Source organism: Erithacus rubecula (genome assembly GCF_903797595.1).
Source record: "Erithacus rubecula genome assembly, chromosome: 6".
Classification (NCBI taxonomy): domain Eukaryota; kingdom Metazoa; phylum Chordata; class Aves; order Passeriformes; family Muscicapidae; genus Erithacus; species Erithacus rubecula.
In genome coordinates, this window is record NC_136688.1 from 23,674,787 (window position 1) to 23,699,471 (window position 24,685).

The 24,685-nt window shown below is 57.1% G+C and overlaps 1 protein-coding gene across 3 annotated transcripts; it reads right to left on the reverse strand.

Moving 5' to 3' along the window:
• Positions 1 to 13: 13 nt before the first annotated feature.
• MAPK8IP1 (mitogen-activated protein kinase 8 interacting protein 1) lies at positions 14 to 24,309 on the reverse strand. 3 transcript variants are annotated; one of them, XM_079309244.1, is made up of 13 exons: positions 24,251 to 24,309; positions 16,854 to 16,959; positions 9,921 to 10,151; positions 6,467 to 6,571; positions 6,241 to 6,322; positions 4,838 to 5,710; positions 4,167 to 4,242; positions 3,583 to 3,755; positions 3,193 to 3,302; positions 2,955 to 3,074; positions 1,854 to 1,924; positions 1,468 to 1,566; positions 14 to 1,038 (listed from the first exon to the last, which is right to left on the reverse strand). In XM_079309244.1, the coding sequence occupies exons 1-13, from the start codon at positions 24,292 to 24,294 to the stop codon at positions 966 to 968; spliced, it is 2,163 nt and encodes a 720-aa protein (XP_079165370.1). In that variant the 5' UTR covers positions 24,295 to 24,309; the 3' UTR covers positions 14 to 965. The 3 variants fall into 3 exon arrangements, with proteins under 3 accessions (XP_079165370.1, XP_079165369.1, XP_079165371.1); XM_079309243.1 differs by lacking the exon at positions 24,251 to 24,309 and adding an exon at positions 24,060 to 24,177; XM_079309245.1 differs by lacking the exons at positions 6,467 to 6,571; positions 24,251 to 24,309 and adding an exon at positions 24,060 to 24,177.
• Between the last annotated feature and the right edge of the window lie 376 nt (positions 24,310 to 24,685).

The window sequence follows — 24,685 nt, forward strand, 5'->3', positions numbered from 1 at the left end:
CAGCACAGCAGCTCTGCTCCATGAACCATCATATTTAATAGTTGTTGCCATCACAGCAGATCCAGCTGAAGCACAGAGATCACTGGCTGCAGGGACCGGGAGAGCTCTTCTAACTCCCTGGTGCTTTGCACGGCTCCCTGCAGCCTTTAGCCCTTCCCTGCTCCACTTTGGGCAGGCACCCAGCTTTGTGCAGGGGCTGAGCCCCACGGAGCTGGGGTGCCCCTGCCCTGCCTCTGCCTCCTGCAGCTTGGGAGAGAGGGGAAAGGGGCAGAGAAAGGCTTCCCTCCCGAAGGTATACTTACTGCAGGGAGGTATGAGGGGAATTTTTCTCTCTCCCCAGGGCATGGATACAAGATGGAAGGGGTGGGGATGGGGACAGAGGCAGGGGAAAGCTGTCTCATCTCTTTCTGGCTCTGGCAGAGGAGGTACTGGGGCTTCCTCTGCCACCCCTGCCCAGCAGCCATCTCCCCAGGGCCTGGCAGGGAGGTGATCCCATCTCCCAGGCAGGAGCCAGCATGTGGGTCTTGTTTTCTGTAGCTGCTGTGTCAACTTACTGCAAGAGACTGACTCTGCCACTGCAATTAAAAGTCACCCCAGATGGATGTGACAGGAAGCTGTGCCATGGTCACAAGGAGGAGATGCTGTCACCCCAGCCTGCAGCTGGAAAGGGCACAAGCACGCTACTGCCCCCCACAACTGCTCACAAGCAGGGCACCCAGTGGGTGCTTCTCCAATAGAATAAACTAAGAATATTTTGTACAATGAACACAATTTGTCCAGCCCTCCCCCCTCCCGTCCCCCCAGCCCGAGGAAGGGGAGTCACGAAAAGAGGCGGCGCTCCATGCCTCGGGGAGCCCTGCCCCGGGCCCGCTCCTCCTCCAGGCTCAAAGCAGCTCTTGTCCATGCACGACACGGGGAAGGGGCGAGACTGCAGCCCTGCTGGTGCAGGAGGGCTGTGCCATCCCCTACTCCAGGTAGATGTCCTCTGTGGGGCATGTGTATTCCACATACTCCTTGTAGAATTGCTGGAAAGCCCTCCTGCAACACAGCACCAGGCAAAGCTTAGCAGCAGCCTCCCCACAAGGCCACTACAGATCCTTGTTTCCATCCTGACCCCCACTCCCTCCCCTGTGGCCTGTCTGACCCCACAGCCCCTGACCTCTTCTTCATTAGCCCCAGAGCTGCCATCGAGCCACAGAGTCTCCATCCTTGCTCTGATTCCCTGCACAGTGCATGACTTTCAGCCATCTGCCTGCATAGCCTTGCACTGGGACTTGTTCCAGTACTGTCAGGAATATGATGCTCATAGCCCTGTCAGCCCTGGCTCTCATGCCAAGCATCTCACTGCAGGAAGAAGTGCCAGCCTGGGGCCAGGTCCAAGCCCCACATGCAGGGGGAGATGGCAGGGTTCAGTTCCTGTTCCTCCTGTCCTTTATGAGCCAGCCTCCCTGCCCAGCCAGGACTCACCCTACAGACTCCGCCAATGGCTTCGTGGACTCCTCCGAGACGAAGACATGACAGGCAAATCTGTGGTCAGCAGGATGCTTGGTAATGAACCCAAAATATCTGAGGGCAAAGAAAGTGGATGTGACTGGACCAGCAGACCAGCAGGCACAGGTACCCACCCTTAAGCACAGGGATTTGGGACCTGAAACTCCCCCTGATAAATCCTGATGGCCACCCCAGGATCTGCCCATGTCCAGAGCTCTGGGCTCACAGGGAAAGGGGAGCCCTCCAAATTGGGACTCCAAGGAAACCTCATCTTTCCTTCCTACACCCAGGAAGAAGGAAGGCAGCAAAGCCTCGCTGCTGAGCTACTCGTGTTGGGAGCTGCACTGCACCTTGCTACTCACTTGTTGTTCTTTGGATGGTACCCACAAAAGGAAATGTTCTTCAGCTGGAAAAAATGGCTACACTTGTTTACCTGGGGGAGAGAGAGAAAAAGGGAAACTGTCAGAGCTTTTCTCCCCACCCTCTGCAGGGCAGCTGGTCTCTGGCCACTGGAAATAGACACTTGGAGACTTGGAGGAGTGTAATTAACTGGAGCCTAATCCTGGGCTGCTATCAGCAGCAGTTTCAGGATTGCTCCAAGCACCTGAACAAAGGGAGCTTTTCCAGGCAGCCCAGCTGGCTTTCACCCCAGCTGCCTTTACCGCCAGCAGCTCCTGCAGGATTTCCCTGGAGGCCCTGAGTCAGACTGCACTCAGGCTAGAGTCAGTGCTGCTGTTCACCAGCACACACAGCCCTCCTTCACTAAAAAGGCTCTCAGAAACATCAGCAAACAGAAGGTCAATGGAAAACTTAGAACTAATCAAGTCATTCAAGCCTGGGTGTCAAAGAGTACCAGCTAGAAATGAAAACTTATTTATACAAGTCCTAAGTGCAGCTAAGTTGATGGCATCCTCTAGATACAGGCAAGATTTGTAGAAACCTCAGCCCAGCTCTCTCACAGCACTCTGAGCGTGAGCTATTCCTATCCCCCAATTGGAAAGGAGGTTTCCCAACAGCTTGCTGCAAAGCCCTCACTTGCCTCTGCTCAGCATCCCAATGTGCTTTACTAGGCTACTTATGCAGAATGCTAATCAGCAGCCTGCCTTGCCAGATAAAGAGATTATAGGGCAGATCTGGAGGACACCACTCAAAATAGTAGCAGAAAGGTTCAGAAGCAGCTGACAGATTACCGACTACAACTAAGGCTCAGCTCGCAGCATCCCAGGGCAGTGACGTGCCTGGCAGCTGTGAGAGCATCAGCTGCCAGCAATGCCCAGAGCTGGCGCCTTGTAAGGCATGGGAGACCTTGATGGTGAGCTTAAAACAGGGCTCCTCACACCCTGGGATGTGGGGCGGAGAGTCGTAATTTTCACATGCAACCATGGCCTGTAGCACAGAGGGCACGAGCCAGTTCAGAGCAGCAGTCAGGGAAGGGATGAGACGAGCAGGGAGCGGGGCACTACCTTGCTGTGCTCCTTGGAGTCGTCAGCCTTGACAGCAATCTTGACCCCGCGCACACTGATCTCCAGCACGCAGCTGGAGGGGGGGTTAAAGTGCACAGTGAGGCGGCGCGTGGTGGCAATCTGCAGAGAGACACAAAGGCATGGGACTCGTGAGCAGTGGTGATGATTCCCCACTGAGGCTCTGCCTGCTGCCAGAAGGAGCAGGCACTCCTGCTGCCAGGCATGGAGTGAGACACACCTTCTGCATGGCCGCACAGAGCACATCATTGCCCTTGTGGTAGGGAACCTGCACAGAGCCAAGGAACTTCACCCGAAACTGGTCCACCCAGTCACTGCTCTTGGCCAGAGCTGGAAGAGAGAGCACATGGCAGGGATCATCTCCAGTGACCAGGTATGGGGGCTGAGCCCCACCTTCCTTCTCCATCTTCCAACCCCTGTGCTTTTCCCTGCCCAGAAAAGTGTCCCCCAACAGCAGCTACCAACCCCAGCATCACAGCAGAACCTGCTCATCGCACCCTGCTGGATGCCCAGTTTGGTCCTCCCCTCAACCCCCTGCTCAGCACCAGACTGCTCAGCAGGGAGGATACAAGCTGGGGACATCAGCAAGCTGCACACAGAGGCTTGGTACCTGTTACATGGTCTGAGTCCTTGGTGACTTCAATAGCATAGTAGGCAGGAAAGATGCCCCGATCTCCTGTGCGCATGTTGTAGGCCTCATACCAATAATCTTCTGCCTGCACCTCCACCAGCAAAGGATCATCCACTTCCAGCTCCAGCTCGTCCGCGTGGCGAGGCACAAACCTGGGCAGAGAGGCACTAGCAGCTGGCTGGCAGTGCTGGTGGCCTTCTCACTGCTGGGGCACCCACCACCACCCCAGGCAGTGCCCCGGTAGCCATGGGGACCTGACATGCTAAATAAAGCACTGGAGGAGGTTTGGGCTCAACAGGCAGCAGTATCTTGGCACCTAATGCAAGGGTATCCCCTATTGCACCACCCAAGGTGCTCCTCAGACTGCCCTTGGAGGTCTTGCCCTGCAGCTGCCTGGGAAAATGTTGCTCCTGGGTAGGGCATGAGCTACAGGCACTGGTTTGTTCCCCAGGGCTTCCCACACCAGAAACGCTGGAGTTTGTGCTAGGCCCACCTTGATGGGAGTGCAGCACCAGCTCTCCCCTGATAAAGGCTGGGTACACTGCCTGTGCCTGCAAGCTCACCTAAAGACAGCACGGTGAGTCTGCTCCTGCTCCTCCCCGTTGATCATGCAGGAGAACAGCCCAAAGGACTCGGCACCTGGGGACAAAGGCAGAGGGGGACATGTCAGCACTGAGGGATCAGCATCACAGCCAAGAGAACAGGGGCCAGGCTGTCTGCTGAGGCTCCTGCAGGATGGCTCGTCCAAGACAAACCCATGCAATGCCACAGAAGGGACAGAGAGGCACAGCTGGAGCCACTGCACGGGTGCCCATCAGTTCCTGCTGGGAAACAGACCTCCCTGCACCACCACAAACAGCTGTGACACCTGCATGGGACCAGCCACACCATGGGAAACCCTGCCTGCTCTTCTGGCTTTGGAGAGGAGTGTGGCATGCCAGGAATATGATGACTCCGTGTGAGCTCACTCAGCATCCCCTCAGCATGGCCATACCTTGGGCAAGCCTCAGTGCAGGGTCAAACACCTACTGCTGCCCCCACTTGACACTTATGAAGTTTTTCCAAGCCCCACCATGCCTCCTGGACCACCAGGGACAAAGCCACAGGCTGCAGCCAGCAGAACCGGGTCTCATTTCTGGTGGTGGCTTCCTGTCTCCTGAGCATGTACCAAGGACAGACAGGGCTGGCCAGGCAGGCAGCCACCAGCCCACCTCCCCCTGCACCCAGCACTCACTGGAGGAGCGTGCCCGACCACTCATGAAGACATTGAGGAACTTCTTGGAGAAGTGGATGTCTGCCTCGGGGGTGGAGTCCTCGGAGAGGCAGACTGAGTCACGCTTCAGCGCATCCTCCTCGTACTCCTCGCCAATGGCCGACTCATAGGGTGAAGAGATGCAGTTGTCGTAGACCGTGGCCGAGTCGCTCTCGTCGCTGTAGCCCGAGTAGCACTGCTTGAGGCTGACCAGCTCCAGCTGCACGTTCTCATCCACCACCAGTGTGTATTTGACAGAGTCATAGGAGAGGGCACTGGTGTCCGAACTCACGGAGGCTCTCTGAAGGTTGTGCCCCGGCCGGGAGCCGCCATTCCCACCACCACAGGCGGCCCTGGGCAGGTTTGTCTTGTCAGGGGAGGACATGTAGTCCAGCACCTCGTCCTCCTCGCTGATGGAGGGGTTGGTTTTCCCCGCCAGGGCCGAATAGCCGGAGGTGTCAATGTCAGAGCTGATGGACATGCGGTTCTCACTGGACTGGGACAGGAATGGCTTGTCAGTCTCCAGGGGATCCGAGTTCTTCTGCACGGGCGTCAGGTAGATCTCCTCGGTGGCCTCCAGCCTGACGTCCGTCTGGTAGCGGATGCGGTCGCGGTGCGCCTCGGGGCCCCGTGTCACCACCACCACGCTGGCGCCGTGTGGCGGGGCCCGGCCGGAGGGCTGGTGCTTCTCGGGCGGCCGGGACGCGGCCACGCAGGCTGGGGCCATCTGCGTGGCCGCCGTGCGCCGGCACGGGCTCTCCGTGGAGGTGCCCCGGTCTTTGGTGGAGGTTGTGCTGTTTTGGTGATTGACCTCATCACTCAGGCAAACGTGGTCATGGGGAGGGGTCTGCTCACCTGCAGGGAGAGGAGAGCAGCGTAGACAGCCACACAGAGGGGGATGCTCCCTGGCAGGGAAGGTGTCCAGGGATGCCACCCAGACTCACAGAATCATAGAATCATCTAAGCTGGAAAAGACCTCTAAGATTCTCAAGTCCAACCATTACCTCTGTCAAGTCTACCACCATGTCTCTAAGCACCACCTCTACACAATTTTGAACACTTCCAGGGACAGTGATTCAAGGACTTCCCTGTTCCAACAATTCATCAACCTTTCCATAAAGAAATTTTTTCTAATATCCAATCTAGATCTTCCCTGCTGCAACTTGAGGCTGTTTCCTCTTGTTCTACAGCTTGCTACTTGGGAGAAGAGAGCAACTCCCAGCTCACTAACAATCTCCTTTCAGGTAGAGAGCAAGATGGACATGCACCCTGCATCCATGTGGTATGTTTTCCCAACCTCCTGCTCCAGCACCACTTGCCTCAGACTCCTGAGCACCATCAGAGGGTGCAGGGAGCGGACCCTGGCCAAAAGCCTGAGAACTCACCCGTTTTCAGAGGGGATGACGACCGGGACACCCGCTCCTGCCAACTGTGCTTTTTCCCCAGAGAGTTGTTATTCAGAGTGTCCTGAGGAGAAGAACAAAGCCGCCTTACAGCCCAAACAGTAAACAGCATGTGGCACAGTAGCACCCATTCCTCCCTGGGCCCACAGCACCCTGCTCAGCTGGGCATGATGCTCAAGGAGACCCCCCCACCAGCCCCACATCTCACCATGCTGCTGCTGCAAGAGCTGGCATGATGGCTGAACAGGATGGGCAAGGAGCCAGCTGGGTTGCATTCATCCACCGGGGGAAACTTGGCTGCAGAAGCCCATAGCTGGACAGTCCCAAGACAAAAAATTCAAAACTTGAGCCTGCCTGTATGCATTGCTCCCATCCTGCCAGCCCTGCCTACCTCCAAACCACCCAGCTAATGAAATGGGGGAAATCCCAAGGACCAGGTGTTGTGCTGCTGCTTAGCTGGAAGCTGAGCTGGATAGACTAATGCCTGCCCCTGGAGACATCCATATTGTGTGTATAGAGGGGCATACACAGACAGTGTGTATGTATACAAATCTAAACACACACACACATACAGTTCATTAGCATATGTCAATCCTGAGCAGCTGGAGAGGAGAAGCAGGAACAGGCCATCCATGCTCCCTGTGCTTGGGTGAGTTTCTGTGGGTGCTGTACCCTCCCTGCCCAGCCCTTGATGGCTGGCCATGCATGTGCACAAGGGAACACATGCTCAGCCTCTCTGCAAGACCCAGGGACTAATGGGCACCAAGACCCCTCTAATGCGGACCCTCCTGCCGATGGGGAAAAATCCTCCTTGCCCATCTCCGCAGGGTGTGACATCCTGCCTGGTGCAGTCCCAGCCCTTATCCACCCCTCCATCCCCTGTGAGTTCTCCCTGGCTGCACACTCCCAGCCCCTCCCATGGGCACTGAGTGTTTCTGCCCCAGCTCCAGCAGTGGCATTTTCCACTCTTCGTTTTTGCTTAAGTACCAAAGCCCCGCTGGGACTCCCTGGATTTTCTCACGGCCTTATCACCAACCCACAGCTGTTCCCAGCAGCACAGGAGGCACCCTGTCCTTATTTTGCTTCCCCCCACCGACATGTAGGAAGCCTTTACCCCAAATTCCATCATGTCACACGCTGCTGAACCAAGCCCACCAGATCCCTGCCTCCATGTGGGGAGGGAGAAACCCCCTTCACAGAGCTTTGGCAACTTCCCACCACGGCCTCCATGAGTCCCTCCTGTGCCAAATAACAGCACGTCCCTGCTAGCCTTTCCCAGGGACAGGATGGCCGGGATGTGGGCCAGGCAAGCTGTCACAGCGACGGCCTCTGCGTGCAGAGTGCCACGGGGCCAACACACACAGGCCAGCCTGGCTGCCTGGACTGGGACAGGAGGCAGCAATGCTGCAGGCACAGCCCACTGAGCCCACCCATCCCCACAGGGCCAGAGCACTCAGGGGTCTGTAATGCCCTGCCAGGGTGGAGAGGCATTCATTAGAGGGTGAACCTAGCCAGCCACAACAGCTGTTTCTTGCCCTCTGGAAGATGGGGATGTTCCCCTCACCATTTCCAGACCACCAGCTTGGGATGATGATCATAGGGTGCCCAGCAGCAACTGAGACCTCACCAGGCTGGATCCTGGCCCCACAAAACAGAGGGTGGGATGACGCCTTGCTTTGTGAACACCCTGTCTGGCAGAGTGCCTGGTGCCCCAACTGAGCATTCAAGAGAGGATGCCTGGCCATGGTCCTTCTTCCAACAACTTGCAGGAGAAGGGAGCTAGGCAGGTCAAGGGGATGCAGAGTCTCACACAAGTGGAGACAGATTTCAGGCTGCACCCAGTCCTCTCCTCAGTGCACCACATGTAGATAGGGAGAAAGTACCTCTGGCTGGAGATAGGCACCCAGAACAGGAGTCCTAAGCACCTAATATCCAGCCTCCCACTAGATCCCACCAACAGCACTATCCTACCTGGCCAGCCAGGCATGCAGTCCTGTACACCAGGCTCCCACTGCCAGCTGCAGCAAAGCCCCCTCTCCCATTGCCCATGTCCTCAGCTCAACTGTGCCCACGCCTCCCAGTGAGCTCCACAGCCTCCACCATCTCCCTGCAAAAGGACCATCAGCTTTCCCTCCCCAGTCTGACATCTCTGGAACTCCCCCACCCCCATTGCTCTCCAGACACCTGCTCCCACCCCCAGACACAGGCTGGGAGAGGGCCCTGCTGTTCCCCACCTCCCCAGCTGAATGTGGCTGCCACATATCCCTTGCTCCTCGGGGTCCCTGCACAGGGTGGGACAAGGCTGCTGCTGTCCCCTTGTCCATTATGCTCGGTGGAGCCACCCCCGCCTCCCCAGCCCTGCTGCCTTTGTCCCTGGTGCCAGCTGCCTGCGGGCGCCTATCCTTGGCTCCGTGCCTTCCTCCTCCTCCTCCCGCCCATGGCCTCAGGCAGAGAGCTGGCATCAGCTGCGGTGCTGGGCTGGTGACACCCAGCTCCGACTACTCCCCATCTGTCACCCACGGGGACACCTGCCTCTCTCTTCATGCTCCTCACTTGAACGTCACCGCGACGAAAATCCTCCTACTTGGCAGAAGGCAGAGCTGAATGGAGGAGGGTGGCAAAAATAGCCCTGCACGTCGTGCACTTTGCGTGGGCTGGTGAAGTTTGCAGAAGCGCCAGAGCAAAGGGACTCCAGCCGCTGCCTGGGGGACCAGCATGCGGGGCACCAAAACATCATCCACCCCAGGGGTGGCAGTAACAACATGGCTGTGTGGGGCAGGCAGTCTTGGCTAAAACCACACAAAATCTTTACAAAATAGGAGCGTGAGCAAGACAACAGAACCCCCTTGTCCTCCTGGCCACCATTTTGGGAGTTGCTTTTCTGTCTCTCCGATTTTGTACGGGGTTGTGACATTAATGCTTCTCTTGTCGGGCACCATCGCTCAGGAGCTGAGGCCACCAGGTCCCCACTGCCAGGCATGGGACACTCGGTGTTCCCAGCCTGCCCTAGAGCTGGTGCTTTCCCATCCCGGGGCAGCTGGAGCCCAGCCAGCGGCTGGTCCCGGCTCTGGGCTGGTGCCCCGTCCCGCCATGGCTCATTCACGCGTTCGCTATCCACGTCTCGTTTGCTCCCCATCCCACGGGATCCCTCCGCAGCTCCCACCCTGCCCCTGCCGCAGGCTTTCTGCCAGCCCACCCGGACCCTGCTGGGGCACTTCTCAGTCCCGACACCATTCCCGGCGTGCTCCCTCTCCACCCCGGCAGCAGAGATGAAAGAAGGACCCACCCGGCGCCTAAGCCCCCCAGAGAACGCAGTGCTGCGATGCTCGGCGGGGCGCAGGGGCGGCCCGGCAGGGCGGGCTCAGCTCCCCGGGGCCGCAGATCGCTCCCTCCGGCCCGGCCTGAGCTGCGCCCGGCCCCGGGACGCGAGCGGCGCTGAGAAGGGACCCCCGGACAGCGGGGGCGGCTGCCCCGCCGAGCATCGCCACCCCTCCAGCCGGGCCCCACCATCCCCTTCTGTTCTTTCCCTCCAGCCGAGCCCCACCATCCCCTGCTCTTCCCTCCCTCCATCCGCCCGAGACAAAAGGCGATCCCGTCTGCCACGAGCATCCTCCCTCCTCCTCCTCCGCATCCTCCTCCCCGAGCCCCCCATGCCGGCTCACCTGGCTGCGAGGCACCTGCGGGAAGAGGTTGAGGGTTGTGGGTCGCTTCGGCCTGTAGACCTCGGTGGTCCCGGCCGGGGGCTCCTTCTGCAGCGGCTCGGGCGCCGTCTGCTCCTCGGCCGGCGTGTCCCCCGCCGCGTCGATGAGGTCGAGCTGGAGCATCTCGGCCTGCAGCCGGCTGGCCTCGCCGCCCGCCGCCCGGGGCGCGCCGCCCGCCCGGCTCACATGGCCCTGCCGGGATTAGTGCCCGCGATCAGGCCACCGCCGGGGCCGGCCACGGGGGCCGGGGCCGCCTCATCGCCACCGCGCCCGCTGCCTTTTAAAGGGGCAGCGGTGTTATTCCCGAGCCGCGGAGCCCCGCGCCCCCTCCCCGCCTCCCCAGGCAGGTGTGGGCAGCATCCTTCCTCTCTCCCTGGTGGGGAGCTTATCCCCGGCAGGTGTCTGTCTGCAGGTACGTGCAGCCGTCACGTTCACTACGGAGCACACAAGCGCGCACACCCAGGTTTCATCTCGACATAACAAGGCATTTTTTACAGTGAAAACAACCGTTCTGCAGAACAACCTCCCCAGGGAAATGGTAGAGTCCTCATGGCTGGAGATTTTCAAGACGCCACTAGAGAGTGCGCAAGATCATCTCAGCCAGACTCCCTTTCCCACACAAGGTTTGTCCAGGTGATCCTTTGAGGTCCTTTCCAGCCTGGGCTGCCCTATGATTCTTCCTTCCAAAGCAAACTGTGCTCTTTCTTGGTTCCTGCCCTGGCAGCTGGGACTCATACATCAGTTTGATCAGACTTTTCCACTCCCTGCCTGGAGTTTGAGGTCCTGTCCATCACACCTGAACACACAGGTGAAGAATCCACCACCACGCTGGGTACTGGCACCATGTACTGCACTACTACTACTTTTTCTGTCTGTGGGGTTGAAATTATCACTGCACACCTCTGAAAGAAGTCAGAGTCCTCCTTCCCTGTAATGTCCACTTGGACCAGCAGCTCCTTCCTCCTTGTCTTACCCATCAATGACAAGCCTTCTCTGCCTACTCCTTGCATTTGCTCATATCAGGACCTGAGGCCACATGGTATGGATGCCCAGCACTGCCTCTGCAGTCACCTGCTGGTGGTGGCTGTGCTCTGGCTGGAGGCAGCTCCACTCTTTCCCCTGCACCCTTTTGGAGCAGAGTGGCCACTGTGGCCTGTGGGGACTGTGAGGGGCAGGTGTCCCATCCCACCACCCTGGCTGGGCCCAGGTGCTGAGCCCCCACCCTCCTTGTGGCTGTGCTGCTGGGTGAAGAGGCACCAATGTCCCCGCTGTGTGTTTAAAGGTCGGTGGGTGCCTTCCCAAGGCCCCCTCCTTGCATTAACTGGAGCATGCACATGCACAAGTTGCTGCAGCCAGCAATAAAGGCAGTTACTTGGCATCAGTGGGTTGAATTGCCTGTGTTATCAGCTCTTTGTGGTCACTGCAAGCTCATCAGCAGGCAGAGGTGGGGAAGGGTGGGATCTTGCTGCTGGGTACTATCCGTGTCTCCAGCTGTATGGAGAATGCCCCTTGAGTCATGAGAAAAGAAACAGCCCCAGCAGCTCTGGCAGCCACTGCAAGAGCTCTTGTTGCTACCAGCCCCTGAACTGTCAAAAGCCAGCACAGGCAGGGCTCTGCCTGCTGCAGGCACAGTACCAACCCTCTCATGGGAGTCATTTCCCTCCAGTGTCCCTGCTGAAGTCCTGCAGTGGGTGAGCAACTGGAGAAACACAGCTACTGATACTTGTCCTCTTGAGCCTTTAAACATTTAAATCCCTTGTTTTGAACATTAGCCTTCATGCCACAAGTTCTGCATTTCTGTATGTGACAAATCACATGGATTTTAACAAAGAAACCAAGGGAAATGCCAACTGAATAGATTACACCTAGCCAAGGTGGGTGTGTTGGAGTCAGCTGGTGACATTCAACCTAGACTGCTAATGATGCTGCTTCCATAACCCTGTAGCAATCACTCAGAAAACTCACAGAGGGAAAAGTCCTGGAAGGATGCAGAAAAGCAAATCAATGTCATTCTGAAGAAAAGGGCACCCTAGCAGGGGTGCAGCATTCCAGGATCAAAAGCTAAGAGGAAACTACAGCCACTGCAAGTATTATTTGTGGCTTGTAGCTCAACAAAGTGATTTTGAAACCACACAGAAATCAATCACCTTACCATGTGAGTGAGACCTGCAGTGCTCTGCAAAGCAAGGGCAGGGAGTAGACATTGGGAAGCCTGTCTAACTGCAAGGACACTGTCCCACCAGAACAGGCTGCCTGGGAGCCCTCTAGGAGCAAAACAGTGTCCCCTAAGATCAGCCTGAGCATGGTCATGTCTCAGCACAGATGCAATGATGACGTGACTTCCCAAAGTCCCTTCACCCTGTGGGAGAGATCAGGGTGTGTGGGAGAGCAGTACTCAAACCTTGCAGCAGGATGAACACAAGATGCACACCTTGTCCCCAGTCCAGTCACGGGGACACTTGTGCTTCCTTACCTATCCCTGGGACAGATGTGATGCTGGGGTGCTCCTGCTGATCCTACCTCCTACATCACAGGGGAGCTTCATGGGACAGCCTGTGAAAAGCTGCATGGAGGAAGCAGCCACCTTACTGCCCTCTCCTTTGCTCCCAGCCCACACATCTAGTTCTCCAGCAGTCCCCAGATCACAGGCTGCTGGCAGCTGCTCCCCTCTTTGCAGTGGGTCCCACTGGTCTTCTGGGAGCAGCTGCCAGCAGCAGCACACTTGGATCAGTGGCACTGAACATCAAGAGAAAGCCCCTGGCACTTTCAGCAGTATTATTATGCTGAAAAATCTGCTTTTTCCTCCACATATCTGTACCTTCATAGCTGTTTCAGACCTTTTAATGCAGACCCATGAAGGCTCAGCAGCACCTGCATCTCCTCTTTTCCTTTTGGAAGCTTGTTCTCATGCTCTTAGGCATTTCCAAGAGAGGTTTTTTTGTTTGTTTGTTTGTTTTTTCATTCCTGCATTAACCACTTTCCACAGTTCCTGGAAAATAGAGGAGGCACTAAACTTTTATTAACCTCTGCCTGCTGTTTCCTGGGATCCATCTTGCTCAAAACAGAGCTTGTCACCCTGGGTTTCCAAGCCACTAAAACAAGGCCAAAGCCCAAGCCTGGTACTTTTGTTGCAGCCATCCCTCTCAACACACCTGGCTGCTGCCATTGGTGAGGTGGAGGCTGTGTCCCTTGCCCTGGTGGCTTCAACAGGCCAAAGACACCTCTGCTCCTCCTCCAAGCCCTCTCCTCTGCCTATCTCACTTCTCTTATCATTCACTGGGACTTCTTGTTGATATGAAGGTTACTTTCAGCCACACATGGTATTATTTCATTCTTAGCACATGGTCTCCCACCCACAAGGTATGCTCCTTGTCAGTGGACAGTTCCCTCTCCCACAAACATCAACTTACAGCTCCTTACAGTTTCTGTGTCTGAGCCACTCTTCCTGAAGAGCTGCTAAAATAGCCCATAATGAGGTCATGTTTGTTTTTTTGGGACCAAAAAAATCCCTAAACCCCATCTCTGTTTGGGTGCTGACATCTGCACCAGCTGCCTGTTCCTGTCACTGAGTTTTGTCATCAACCAGCTCTGCCCAGACCCCCCACCTCACCAAGGTCACCATTGTCCCCATCCAGCTGCCACCTTCACAGCCCTCAGGCAGGGTTTGTCCCCTTGTTCCTTGTCAGTGCCTTCCTGCTCACTGCTGGGATACTGTGCCTGCTGGGTGACTCCAGCTTCTCGTGCTCCCCAGATCCTGTTTCCCCTTGCTCTGGCTGTCTGTTCTGGTGTGATCCAGTGAGCCAGCACCTTTCACCTCCCATGGCAGGGGTGATCAACCCTTCTGCCTGCTTTAACCCCAGCTGCTCTGTGCTGCTCCCCACGGCAGCGCATCAGCAGGGCTCCTCCTGCCCGGCCCCAGCCTTGCAGCCCAGCCAGCCCATGGTGCTGATGCTGACTGCTGGCCATTACTGATGTGCCACCCCGTGCTCTGCATGCAGCCCCAGCCACGCTGCTCCCTCTGGGCCTGGCTGCTCCCATCAGACACATCCTGCTGCCCTGTGGCCCCGAGCACGCTCTGGATGGCAATTGCCTTGGAAAGCTGCCTGGCCCTCGCCTTCAACATTTGGGATTGAAAGCCCCTCTCACAGCCATTGTTGTCACCACTTTCAGTTCTGCTCCTCAGGCAATCCTCTGTGTCCCATATAAACCATTTGGACATATTTTTAGCAGGCATTTTTTTCTGAGCATGATAAGCTTCCTCCTTTGCTGTGTTTATGAATAACTCGGCAGCCTCGCATCCCCCTCCCGCCTCCAGCAGACTCAGTGCACCCAGACATTTGTGTAAAGCAGCTCTGAGCTGTCCCCAGGGAAGGCACAGCTTGCTCCCAGAGCCTGAGCAAACCCTCTGCTGAGGGTCATGCCTCTGTATTGCAGCACAGGGATGCAAAACCCCCTTGACAAACTGTTTCAAATGGGCAAAAGAGACTGCTTTTCCTCCCCCTCGAGGAAGGGCTGCAGCACTTGAGCTGCAAGACCCCCCTGCCCTTTCCCCTCCCTGCTAAACTTCGGCCAAAGACTCTCAATCTGTAAAGAAAAACAAAAAACCAAACCAAAATCCTGCCCAGTGGGGAACTGGGGTGGGTAGTTGGAAGAATCCAGCGACACAACCACAATCTCTGCCCCACCCATTGCAGGCAGGAGGATATTCCCAGTGCCAGGCCCTTGCTGTGGCTGTGCCCTCATGGATGCCCAGCACTGGGTTTGCCCTTGGCTTCCCCTGCAGCATTATCCCTCCTCCCTTCAGCATGCACACCCACGAGCCCAGGCTGTCCCAGGGAAATCTGGCCATGACATCCTAGAGCAGGAGGAGGCTGCAGGTGGAGCAGAGATATCGAGCAGCAGCCCCATATCTGGGAACAGACAAAATTTTTGCTGAGAAGGTCACGAATTAGACCAAGGAGCACAGCAAGACACCTCCACCTCCCAAGGATGAGGTCTGCCTGTACCATGCTGCCTGCAGTGAGGGATTCCAAACGACACAAATTCACTTTCTAATTTTAAATCTGCGACAAATTCTTGTGCCTTTCCTGTCCTCCCTGGGTCTTTATCAGTTTTGCAGAGGAAGTATTTCCTCTGAGGGACACAGTGATTCTCACTTGGCTGCTCCTCCAGCATTTGCATCCTTTAGCACGAAACACATTGACCAAGTGCAGAAACTCTGTCTTGAGAGGTATTAGTTCTTAGCTTAAATAAATAAGTTTTAAGTAGAGTGAGTTAGAATGGGTTCAGAGTTGCAATACTGTGTGATCTAGTATGTGGTTTGCTCAGCCTTACTTGCCTAGCATCAGTAGCTGGATCTGCTGAAGCCTTGGGCCACAAGCTGTGAGCTTACACCTAGAGATGTTTTTGGCTGGATTTGAGTTAATTCTCCTAGTAATTTTCCTAGTAGCTGGTGCAGTGCTGTGTTTTGTTTTTCTTATGAGAGGATCATTGATAACACACTGATGCTGCTGTGGTTGTTGCTGAATAGCGTGATCCCAAGCCTAGGGCTTTTTTCCCCATGCTCTGCCAGCGAGCAGGTGCACCAGAAGTACAAACCAGAAGACAAGGAGACTCCAGCTGTCAGCAGAAGCTGTAACTCCACAAGATAAGAACAGTGTATGGCCTGCCTGCACAGACACAGAGAAAGAACCCAGTAAGATGTTAGAAGACCCCAGACCAAAAATCAGCACTGGACCAAGAGGTGCATGGAGAGTGTCTGAGGGAAGGGTGCATGAGTTGTATGGGTATAATTGCCCAGGAGTTTCTTTGTTCAGGGTCCTTCTCCACAGGCACTCAGCTTGAGCTGACCTGGTGCTGTAGCACTAAACTATTTATTTTTATAAAATCTGAGCCTGGGGCTTTGCTACAGGGTCAAGCCTGTAGGAGTCAGCCTTAGAGTGAGTGTGTGTTTGAGTGAGGGGTTGAAAAGGGCATCTGTCAGCTTACTGGAGCTGCCTGCTACAAAGAGACTCTGCTCCCAGCAGTTGAAAGTCTCAGGTGGTATGTGTGTGATTCCTTGAATGGTATGAGAATGCTCAGGCTGTGGCTTTTCCTTTAAAACCCTGTATATTTCCAATTCCAATGTAATTATCAATTAATCTCCACATTTCTGCTCCCATGGCATTCTAAGGAAGTTCAAACAGTGGCGTGAACCCCATCAGGTTCTTGACAGTGTGCTCTAAGATGGATGGAAGACCTAGTTGCAGCACCTGCACAGTATTCCCAGCTCCTATCCTTATTCCACCTGCTGCCTGCTGGCATCAGAACTGCCTCCTTCATCCCTGTTTCAGGAGCTCCCAGGTCTCCAGCCTCCTCAGGACCTGTGAACAGCTCTAGCTAAAGCTAGCTAGCAAGCCAGACATAACACTCCTCTGAGCAGAGGCCAGCTCTCACCATGCCAGCCCAGCTGCATCCCCAGGTCCAGGGATGCGTGTGGGACAGGAGGCACAGCCCAGGTGGGACATTTGGTGCCACCTTGCTAATGTCCTTGATTCCTGAGAATGCTTGTCAGGTGCCAGATGCTCGCTGGTCATCCTGCTCAAATGGGGGCATGCCCCTATTTGCACCCAAATCCTTGGGCTCATCCCTGAGGAACAAACTCCAACCCCTATAGCACAGTGGGAATCAAAACACTCCAGCTTTGAGATACTTTTTTTGTCCCTTGAGTTTGGCTGGTTCAGAAAGAACCTGCACTGTGCTGGAGTGAGGAGAGGTGCCCAGCAGAGGGGATTGGGGCCATGGCAGTGATGGCATCACTCCTAGATCTGGGGATCTGGTGCTCCTGCACGTGGGCTGATGGTCCTGCCAGCCCCACTGGCACATTCTGCCCAACCCCATCCCCATCCCACTTACCCGGGTGGCCAGGCTCTCCTTGCAGTGCAGGCTGATTCCACACTCATCAGTGATCTCAGAGAGGTCTTCATCCTCAAATTCCTCGAGGCTGATGTCATGGGTGAGCCTGGAGGGGGTGGAGATGGCCTGGTCACCCACTGCCCCCGTGGTGGACAGGAGGGTGCAGGGAGCCCTGCTGCCTGTGGGCTGGGAGCAGCACTGACACCCCAGGAAGGCTCTCCAGACTCTACTAGGAAGAAAAACTGGGAATGCAGCTCCTTCCCAGAGGGGATAGGTCTGGCCCCTACGGAATGGCTGAGCTTGTCATGGTCCAGGAGGAGTGTGTCCCAAAGCAGCCCCTGCCTGACCAAAGAGAACATGGAACAGACAGTACAGCCAGCCCTGTCACAGGAGGTTGGTCCTGCTCACACCATCCCAGGGAGCCTCTGGGATTGTCCCAGCTGGGCAGACACCCACCAGGGCAAAGGCTGGGGGTCCTGGCACATCTGGAGGATGGACCTGCTGGGACAGGTGACCACATTGAGACCCACAGCACTTGTAAGCACAGCAAACCCCTCAGCCGTGGCACAACCAGCCCGAGCTGCAGTGGGGGTGATGCCCCAGCCCAGCTGCCTGCAGTAAGAGAGGGCAGCGATTTCCCTCTGCACCAAAATCACTCCCCAGGGTGTGACTATGGGCATCCCTGGGAACATCGGTGCTGCTGAGCCAGTCTGCATGGCCTCAGGGTCCCATAGGGCTGCCAGCCCCAGCCACACAGACTCATTACACCCCTTCAGAACAAGAGAGATCCTTTCAGCATCTGAAAATGTGCTGATGAGCCCCGGGGGAGTGGCGAGGTGCTCTTGGCTTCTGAGCACTAAAACATTTCAACATGGTGGTACCTCGATGCTCTTCTCAGTTATTCATTACCACAGAGATAAATAAAAAAGCCCAACTCAAAACTCCTTGGCCAACCTACTCAGACCTCTGAGATTTTTCTGGAGTGGTCATGGACACTGCTTTGCTTGCCACCATTCCCCTTTGCTCCCAGCTCCTCTGGCTGGGAGACACTTGGGTGAAAGGGCTACGCCAAGCCCCCAGCAGTGCAGTGAGAAAGGAATGAGAATGGTGTTCTGTGACCTGCACAGCTCCCACTCTCACTTTAAGCATTGCTTGCGCATCTTGGGGCTCCCCGCTGCAGTGGCACCAACCCAGTGCCATGGAGGGGTAACATGTCCCCTGTCCCAGCTCCTGGAGAGGGAAAAGAGCAGGAGAAGCCCATGGGGGAAGCAGCAGCTTCCCTCTGTTTCTGAGAACCCCACCAGTGGTGGTCTCCTGGGCTGAAGACAACTGGGATCAACCATACCCATGGGGGCAGCCCCTGCAAGCAGTGCAAGGACACTGTCTTCAGCACAGGGTGGGATGAGTGGACCCCCCTTGCCTACCTCCTCCTGCTGCCCATGGGAGCGAGGGATGCAGAGCAGGAGGCTCGTGATGAGCCTTCAAAGCACGGATTGATTTCTTCTCTGGTTACACGGGTCGCCAGGGTGGGACATCATGCACTGCTAATGCTGTGGAGCAGGGAGCACTGCGGGGTCCTGGGCAGAGGCACAGCACAGCCGAGGGGCTGCCAGGGAGCCTGGCTCTGCAGGAGCAGCTGACAGGGGGCAGTGACCCCGCTCCAGGATGGGACAGGAGCCCTGCCCGTGCTCTCGGGCATGGGGAGATGTTGAGCAGCTCCCAGCACCTGGCAGGGCTGGGGCACAGCAGGAGGTGTCCAGACACCTTCTGCCACTCTGGAGCCTGGCTGCCACGCAGCTCCCTGCACAGCCAGGAAAACTTCAGGCTCAACTGCATGCCAAGTTTGCTCCTGTCCTGTGGCCGCCACTCCCAGAGGAGGGAGATGTGCCAGGAGCAAGGGGCTGCCCCTCATTCCCGTGCATGCCCACAGGACAGTCCCCCCTCCCCAGCCCCAGCCGGTCCCCTACCATTTCTCCCACTGATCCTCCAGCCAGCTCTCCTCCTCGGTGCTCGACTCCATTTTCAAGGGCAGCTGCATTGAGGGGATCCCCCTTCACTGGGGGACACACTCCCACACCAAAAAAGCCCCCAGAGCTGCTGTGGGGAGTATGGGGAGATGGCAGCCGGGCCCTGGTGCCCAGTGCCTCTCTGCCTGCCCCGTCGCAGTCTGAGCCTGCCGGCGCTGCTCTGTATCCTCACTGCGCAACCTGGGCAAGCTCATTAAAAATAGATGGAATCAGCTGTCCTGGAGGGGAAAAAAATAAAAAAAAAAAAATAACCTCCCCAGCTGAGCCAGCGCCAAGTCCCTGCACTCTGCTGAGGATGCTGACTGCCTCTGCCTGCCAGCCAGCCAGCCAGCCTGGCTCCTGGTCGTGCTCCAGCTCCTGGCTCCTCAGCACCCACAGGGGCACAGGGGGTGTGCTAGCCCCATCATGGAAACCCGCAGCACCTGGCCTCCTCCTGCCCTTGCAGCACTGCTGTCCCCCACAGCAGGGGGACACAGGCAGGAGCATCTGTCCTGCTCCTCACCAGGTGGAGCCAGGCCACTCACTGATGCAAAGGTCAGAGTGTTTCCAGCACAGCGGGACAGCGCCACAGCCAGCTGCACTTCTGAGCCCAGGGCAGCACTTCCACCAAGGGACAGCTAGCAGCACTGGCCCTTCCCTGCCTGCCCACCAAACCCCAGACCTACTCCTGCCTCAGCCTGGACCATCCCTGGGCTTCCCCAACCTCAAACCTACACTGAGGGCTAGAGAAATAGCTGCTCTGCCAGCTGCCACCCCTCCTCTGCTGCTGAAGGAAACTGGGGTCTTTCCCAGGGGAGGCTGTCAGGTGTTGCTGATAAACCTGGCACAGTGGCCTCAGATAATACTCCACCACCCTCATGCCTCTGAGACCCACTCACTCCTTGCCCTATCAAGATGAGGCCAAAGTAGCTCTAGAAGAGGCACCCTCCATGACTCTGAGGTGGGACAGGGGATGCCCCTCCCCACGAGCTGCACCCACCCTGATAAACTGTGGGGTGGCACCACCACTGCCACCATCACAGCACTGCCGTCCTGCCCCCAGTGACACCCACTCCAGGAGCTGCCAGTAATGAGTGCATCTCCCACCACTTCCTGGGACCCAGCTTTGCTCCTGGACAGATTAAAGTGTGTGATGCCTCAGCAGCCCAGACTGCCCTGCTGAGATAACCTCTTTTAAGCTCTCTCCCCACCAGTGCCACACCACTGGTGAATGTCACTTGTTATACTGTGGTCATTGTCACTCAGCCCCACAAGAACAGCATCCAGCACTCCATCTTCTATCAGCTCTGCCTGCAGGCACTCATCTGCTTGAAACCTCAATTAATGCAATGAATAAAGGAACCTCTATCTCTGTATTATTTGCACCCTTTGCTCCTCTCACATGGATGCTCCAGGAGTTCTTAGGAAATACAAGAAAGGCTCTCCATTACCTTGCTCTGCTCCCTGTGCTGGAAACACCCCTTCCTTCCTCTCATGCTTCTCAAAGAGGCTAAAAATACCAGCAAAATGAAACAGCTCTGACTCCTCTCAGCTCCGTCATTGGCAGTGAAAGTCTGAGCAGGAGCACATGTGTATTTTGGCCAACTTCCCTTGGCCAAGGCATCACAGGTATGTGGGAGCCTGTCTGCATCTGTGGGGGTGGGAGAGCCCTGGCCTTGCAGGTTATGAGTGCTTTCCTGAAGGATGTGCCAAGAGGCACCTGAAGGCAGACAGCCCTGCTATATGCTTGAGAACTGATAAACTTGGGATTCCCAGGAACTGTGAGCAAGAGTACACGTGTGTGCATGAACAGAGGTAGATGTTACCTGCCCATGGCAGGGGCAGCTTGATCAGAGTCCTAAGAACAGCCTTATAATCAGTCCTGCCTGCTGTGTCTCTCCTGACTCCACTCCCTGTCAGCCCACTGCCACTGCAGAGGATTTTCCATGCAGGGGTTTGGCCAGGGCAGCATGGCATGATGAAGGTGGGCACTCCAACAAGCCCAGCTGCCTGAGCCAGACTCTGATAGACTGTTGTGTGCAAGTCCTCTAACCAGCACTGGTGGAAAAAAATAATACTAACCTACATTTGGCTGGCCCCTGTATTTTTCTTCCATCTCAGTGGCCACAGAGACTGCTTTATTTGAACTGATGAGAAGGCTCCTCTCTCTCCATCAGAGGAAGACAAGCCTTTTGTCTCCCCTCACAGGACAGGTAGCCCCATTCCCATGCCCAGCCCATTCACTGCCTCCAAGCAGGCTTTGCTGACAGCTCCAGATGAGCACAACAGACACATGAAACAAACCACAGTGCTAGAACTGATTTTTGCCTCAGCCTGAAGGTGTGTCTTTGAACTTCCCAACAAGACTCTTCTTTCCCCAGAGACCCCTCCCTTCCCACAGGGCTGTGATTTCTGACAGGGCTCCCTGAATACTGGAGTAGTTTCTCCTCTCTCTTGACCTATGGAAATAGCTCCCTGAGGGTTTCTTTCCCTTCTTGCCCAGTAGCTAGGTGGATGCCCTTTGCTTTTATCAGGGAAAGGTGAAGGAGATAGAGGGGATCAGCCAGTGACTCCCTCCCAGGTTCCAGCTACATTAGAGCCACAGTCCTGGGGACAGTGGGACAGGCAACCCTCTGAGCTCTGCAGGGCCCTGCATTCAGCTGCACCCCATTTGTGCCAGTCCTTCCTGCCCCTCTAATGCTGGGTAGAGGGGTCCCTAACCCAGAGAGCCCCTCACAGGACAGCCTGCCACAAAGCACTAGCAAAGCTTCTTAGCAGGGCAAGGAGCTGCAACACAGTGTCCCAGAGAAAGATGTTAAGGAGCTCCACTGAACACAGACCACACTGCAAGGCTTTGGGAAGCTTAAGGACAGCAGGGAGGCTGGATGAGAATGACTTTTTTACTGCTGTCTCCTAAAATGCTGTTATTCATGTTGTGATGAACAGACACTTCTGGAGGACCTCCTGGCTAAAGGAGGGGTCACCTCACCATTCTTTTCCTCCTTCTCAGACAACACCAAACCACCACTGCCAGGCCACTATGCCTGGTCTCTTCAGAGCTTCAGTCTGCTTGCTGGCCAGGACCAAGCCCCCTCTCAACTCAAGCCAACTGATCACCTAGTGCTTGGACAGGCATGTCACCACTGAGCTGGGAGTGCAGGTGCATGTACCAAAGGCAGAAATCTGAAACACCTCATCCTGCAGGCAGCAAGCAGGGGCAGAGGGCAGGGCTCACCTCACTGCCAGCTGTAGGCTGAGCCTTCACCCTGAAGTGCACCCACCACTGCTGGGTCCAGCTCATCTGGGAGGGACAGCCCCTGCTGAGCCCTGCAGCAGGGATGCAGGACCTAGGACATGCACAAGCCAAGCTGTGTGTGTTTCACAAGCATGGCTCCCTTCTCACACGACACTCCCTGCCACAACATCACCTCTGATCTGCCAGACCCTGCCCCAGGCTCAGACACATCACTGCATTTCTTCCACTTACACCCTGAGCCTGGTGACCAGGGAAGATTTTGCACTCCTGCCTTGATTCCCTGGTTTTCCACCCAGCTGCACAGCCTCCTTCACAGTCAGCTCTTCCCTGGAGCAGGCTGGCAGCACACAGGGCTGCTTTTCCCAAGGTCTGAGGCACAGCAGGAAGCAGCAGCTCGTTCTCCCTGCCAGGGCACGGCTGTTTGCTGGGGAGCAGGAGGGTGCCCAGGGGACAGCCACCACCTGCAGGACAGTGCAGGAGGCAGGCCCAGAGCTGCTCACAGCTCAGCCTCTCGGTGGCCAAGCCCCTTTCCATGGAGGATGGCTCCAGAGGCAGCGTTCAGGGTACACCAGCCATGTTGCAGCAGCTCCCAGCAGCTCTCGCAGGCAGCGCTGCAATCAGAGGCAGCTGCCAAACACCCGGAGCCACCAGCAAAGGGGCTCCACAAGCACAGCCTGCAAATATTAATTGCCTGAATGCCACCTCTGCTCGACTGCACCCATCTGTTTCCTCACAGGGACCCAGGGGTTCCCCAGCCTCAGGGGCTGGGCCTGACAGAGGAGGGCATGATCTGAGCTGTGGTCCAAGTATGGACCATCCCCTCCTTTCCACCCAAAATCTCAGCATGCAAACAGCTGGTACCATTCCCCCCTTCTCAGGCAGCTCCCCAGCACCCCCGGGTGGCAGAGGCAAGCAGAGAGAATGGCTGATGAGGGCACAGCTGCCAGGAGCAGCAAGCCTCCCCTGATGGCAAGTGAACAGGGCAGGGGCAGGGCTCCTCCCTTACCCATCCAGCACATCCCTGTCCCAGAGCTGCCCCCAGCAGGCACCAGAGGCTCCAAAAGCCCCAGGCATCCCTGGCCTGGCCCATGCCATCGGAAGTCCCTGTGACAAGCCTCATTGGGTTTCACAGGAGACACAGCCCCCTGCATCCCAAATCGATGGGAGCACTTGGTATTGCTAAGAGGATCAATTCTGGCACTCTCCCACCATCTCACTTGGGGTTCCTGTTTCACAGGGGCAGGAAGGAAGCAGAAGCACCTGGGATTTCTAGGAAAGGGGTAGAAGAAGGCTTTCCTTGGGGAGGGGAGAGAGATGAGCTTTTTTCCTTCCATGAGGAAGGGGTGTTGGAAGAGGAGATAAGACGGGTAAGGGGGCAGGAACGGGGTGTGAGGGGGACATGAGGTTAAGCAGGGGGCTGGGAAGCTGCAGTGGTGTATGTGTGGGGTGAGGAACAACATGGCTTGGGTGGGCGGGCTGAGCTGCCATGGGGGGGCTGGAGCGATGGCGGCGGTGGGGGCTCAGCTGTGGCAGAAGGGATGGCTGGGGAGGGGGCAGACGGGATGGCTGGGGAGGGGGCAGACGGGATGTGTGTGGGGAGGGGGTAGAAAGGATGGCTGGGGAGGGGGCAGGGGCAGAAGAGATGGTTGGGAGGGGGCCCAGGGGATGTTCGTGGAGGGGGCAGAAGGGATGGCTGGGGCGGGGGCAGGGGCAGAAAAGATGGCTGGGGAGGGGGCCCAGGGGATGCGCGGGGAGGGGGTAGGGGCAGAAGAGATGGTTGGGGAGGGGGCCCAGGGGATGCGCGGGGAGGGGGCCGAAGGGATGGAAGAAGCGAGGGGCCGGCGCGGCGGTGCGGGCGGGGGCTGCAGCAGATGGGGAGCGCTGCCCCGGGCAGGGGACAGGGGCAGCCCCGAGAGGGTTCCGCGGGGGGACGGCGGCCGGTACCTGAAATTGGGGGGCGAGGCGAGGTGCAGCCCCAGGAAGGGTGAGGAGGCGGGCGGGGATGCGGCTCCTTTCTCTCGCTCCGCCATTCTATGGCTCTCTCCATGCAGGCGGAGGGCGGGCGGGAGGGAGGGAGGCAGGGAAGGAGGGATGGAGGGAGGGGGATGCTGGCGGTGCCGTGGGGAGGGACATACCTGCCGCCGGGGCGGGGGCAGCGGGGCGCGGCCGGAGGCTCCATCCCGCGGCTCCCGGCCGCAGCTGCAGGACGGGCACGGCGCGGATGGGAGCGGCACCTCGCACCCACCCCATCGGGGAACGCGCTGTGCCCGCAGCTGCAGGCTGCACCTTCAGGGGCAGGGGTCTCCCAAGGCCGGGAGCAGCAAGCCCGGGAGCGGGGCCGGCTGGGCGAGCGGGCTCGGGGCTGGACACAGAGGGCCACTGGCAGGGCTCTCTTGGGCAGCGGGAACAGCCACGCTGCGCTTTGGCACCCGTGGCATGTTTGCCACACCTGGCAACAGGTCTGGCAGCCCCAGTACAAACAGCCCCGCTACAAACCCTGTCCCCGTCGAAGCTCAGCAGGGCTGCAAGCACTGCAAAAGGAATTAAAAAAGCAGCGTACACACACCTTC

What these genes read in the sequence shown, in the direction of transcription:
- MAPK8IP1 (XM_079309243.1), bottom strand. Translation starts at nt 24,145, where the DNA reads ATGGCGGAGCGAGAGAAAGGAGCCGCATCCCCGCCCGCCTCCTCACCC. An exon ending in CGCAGGTGCCTCGCAGCCAG is followed by an intron (nt 6,572 to 9,920) that starts GTGAGCCGGCAT and finishes GGGACTGTCCAG; the next exon opens with CTATGGGCTTCTGCAGCCAA. An exon ending in GTCATCCCCTCTGAAAACGG is followed by an intron (nt 5,711 to 6,240) that starts GTGAGTTCTCAG and finishes CTCTCCCTGCAG; the next exon opens with GTGAGCAGACCCCTCCCCAT.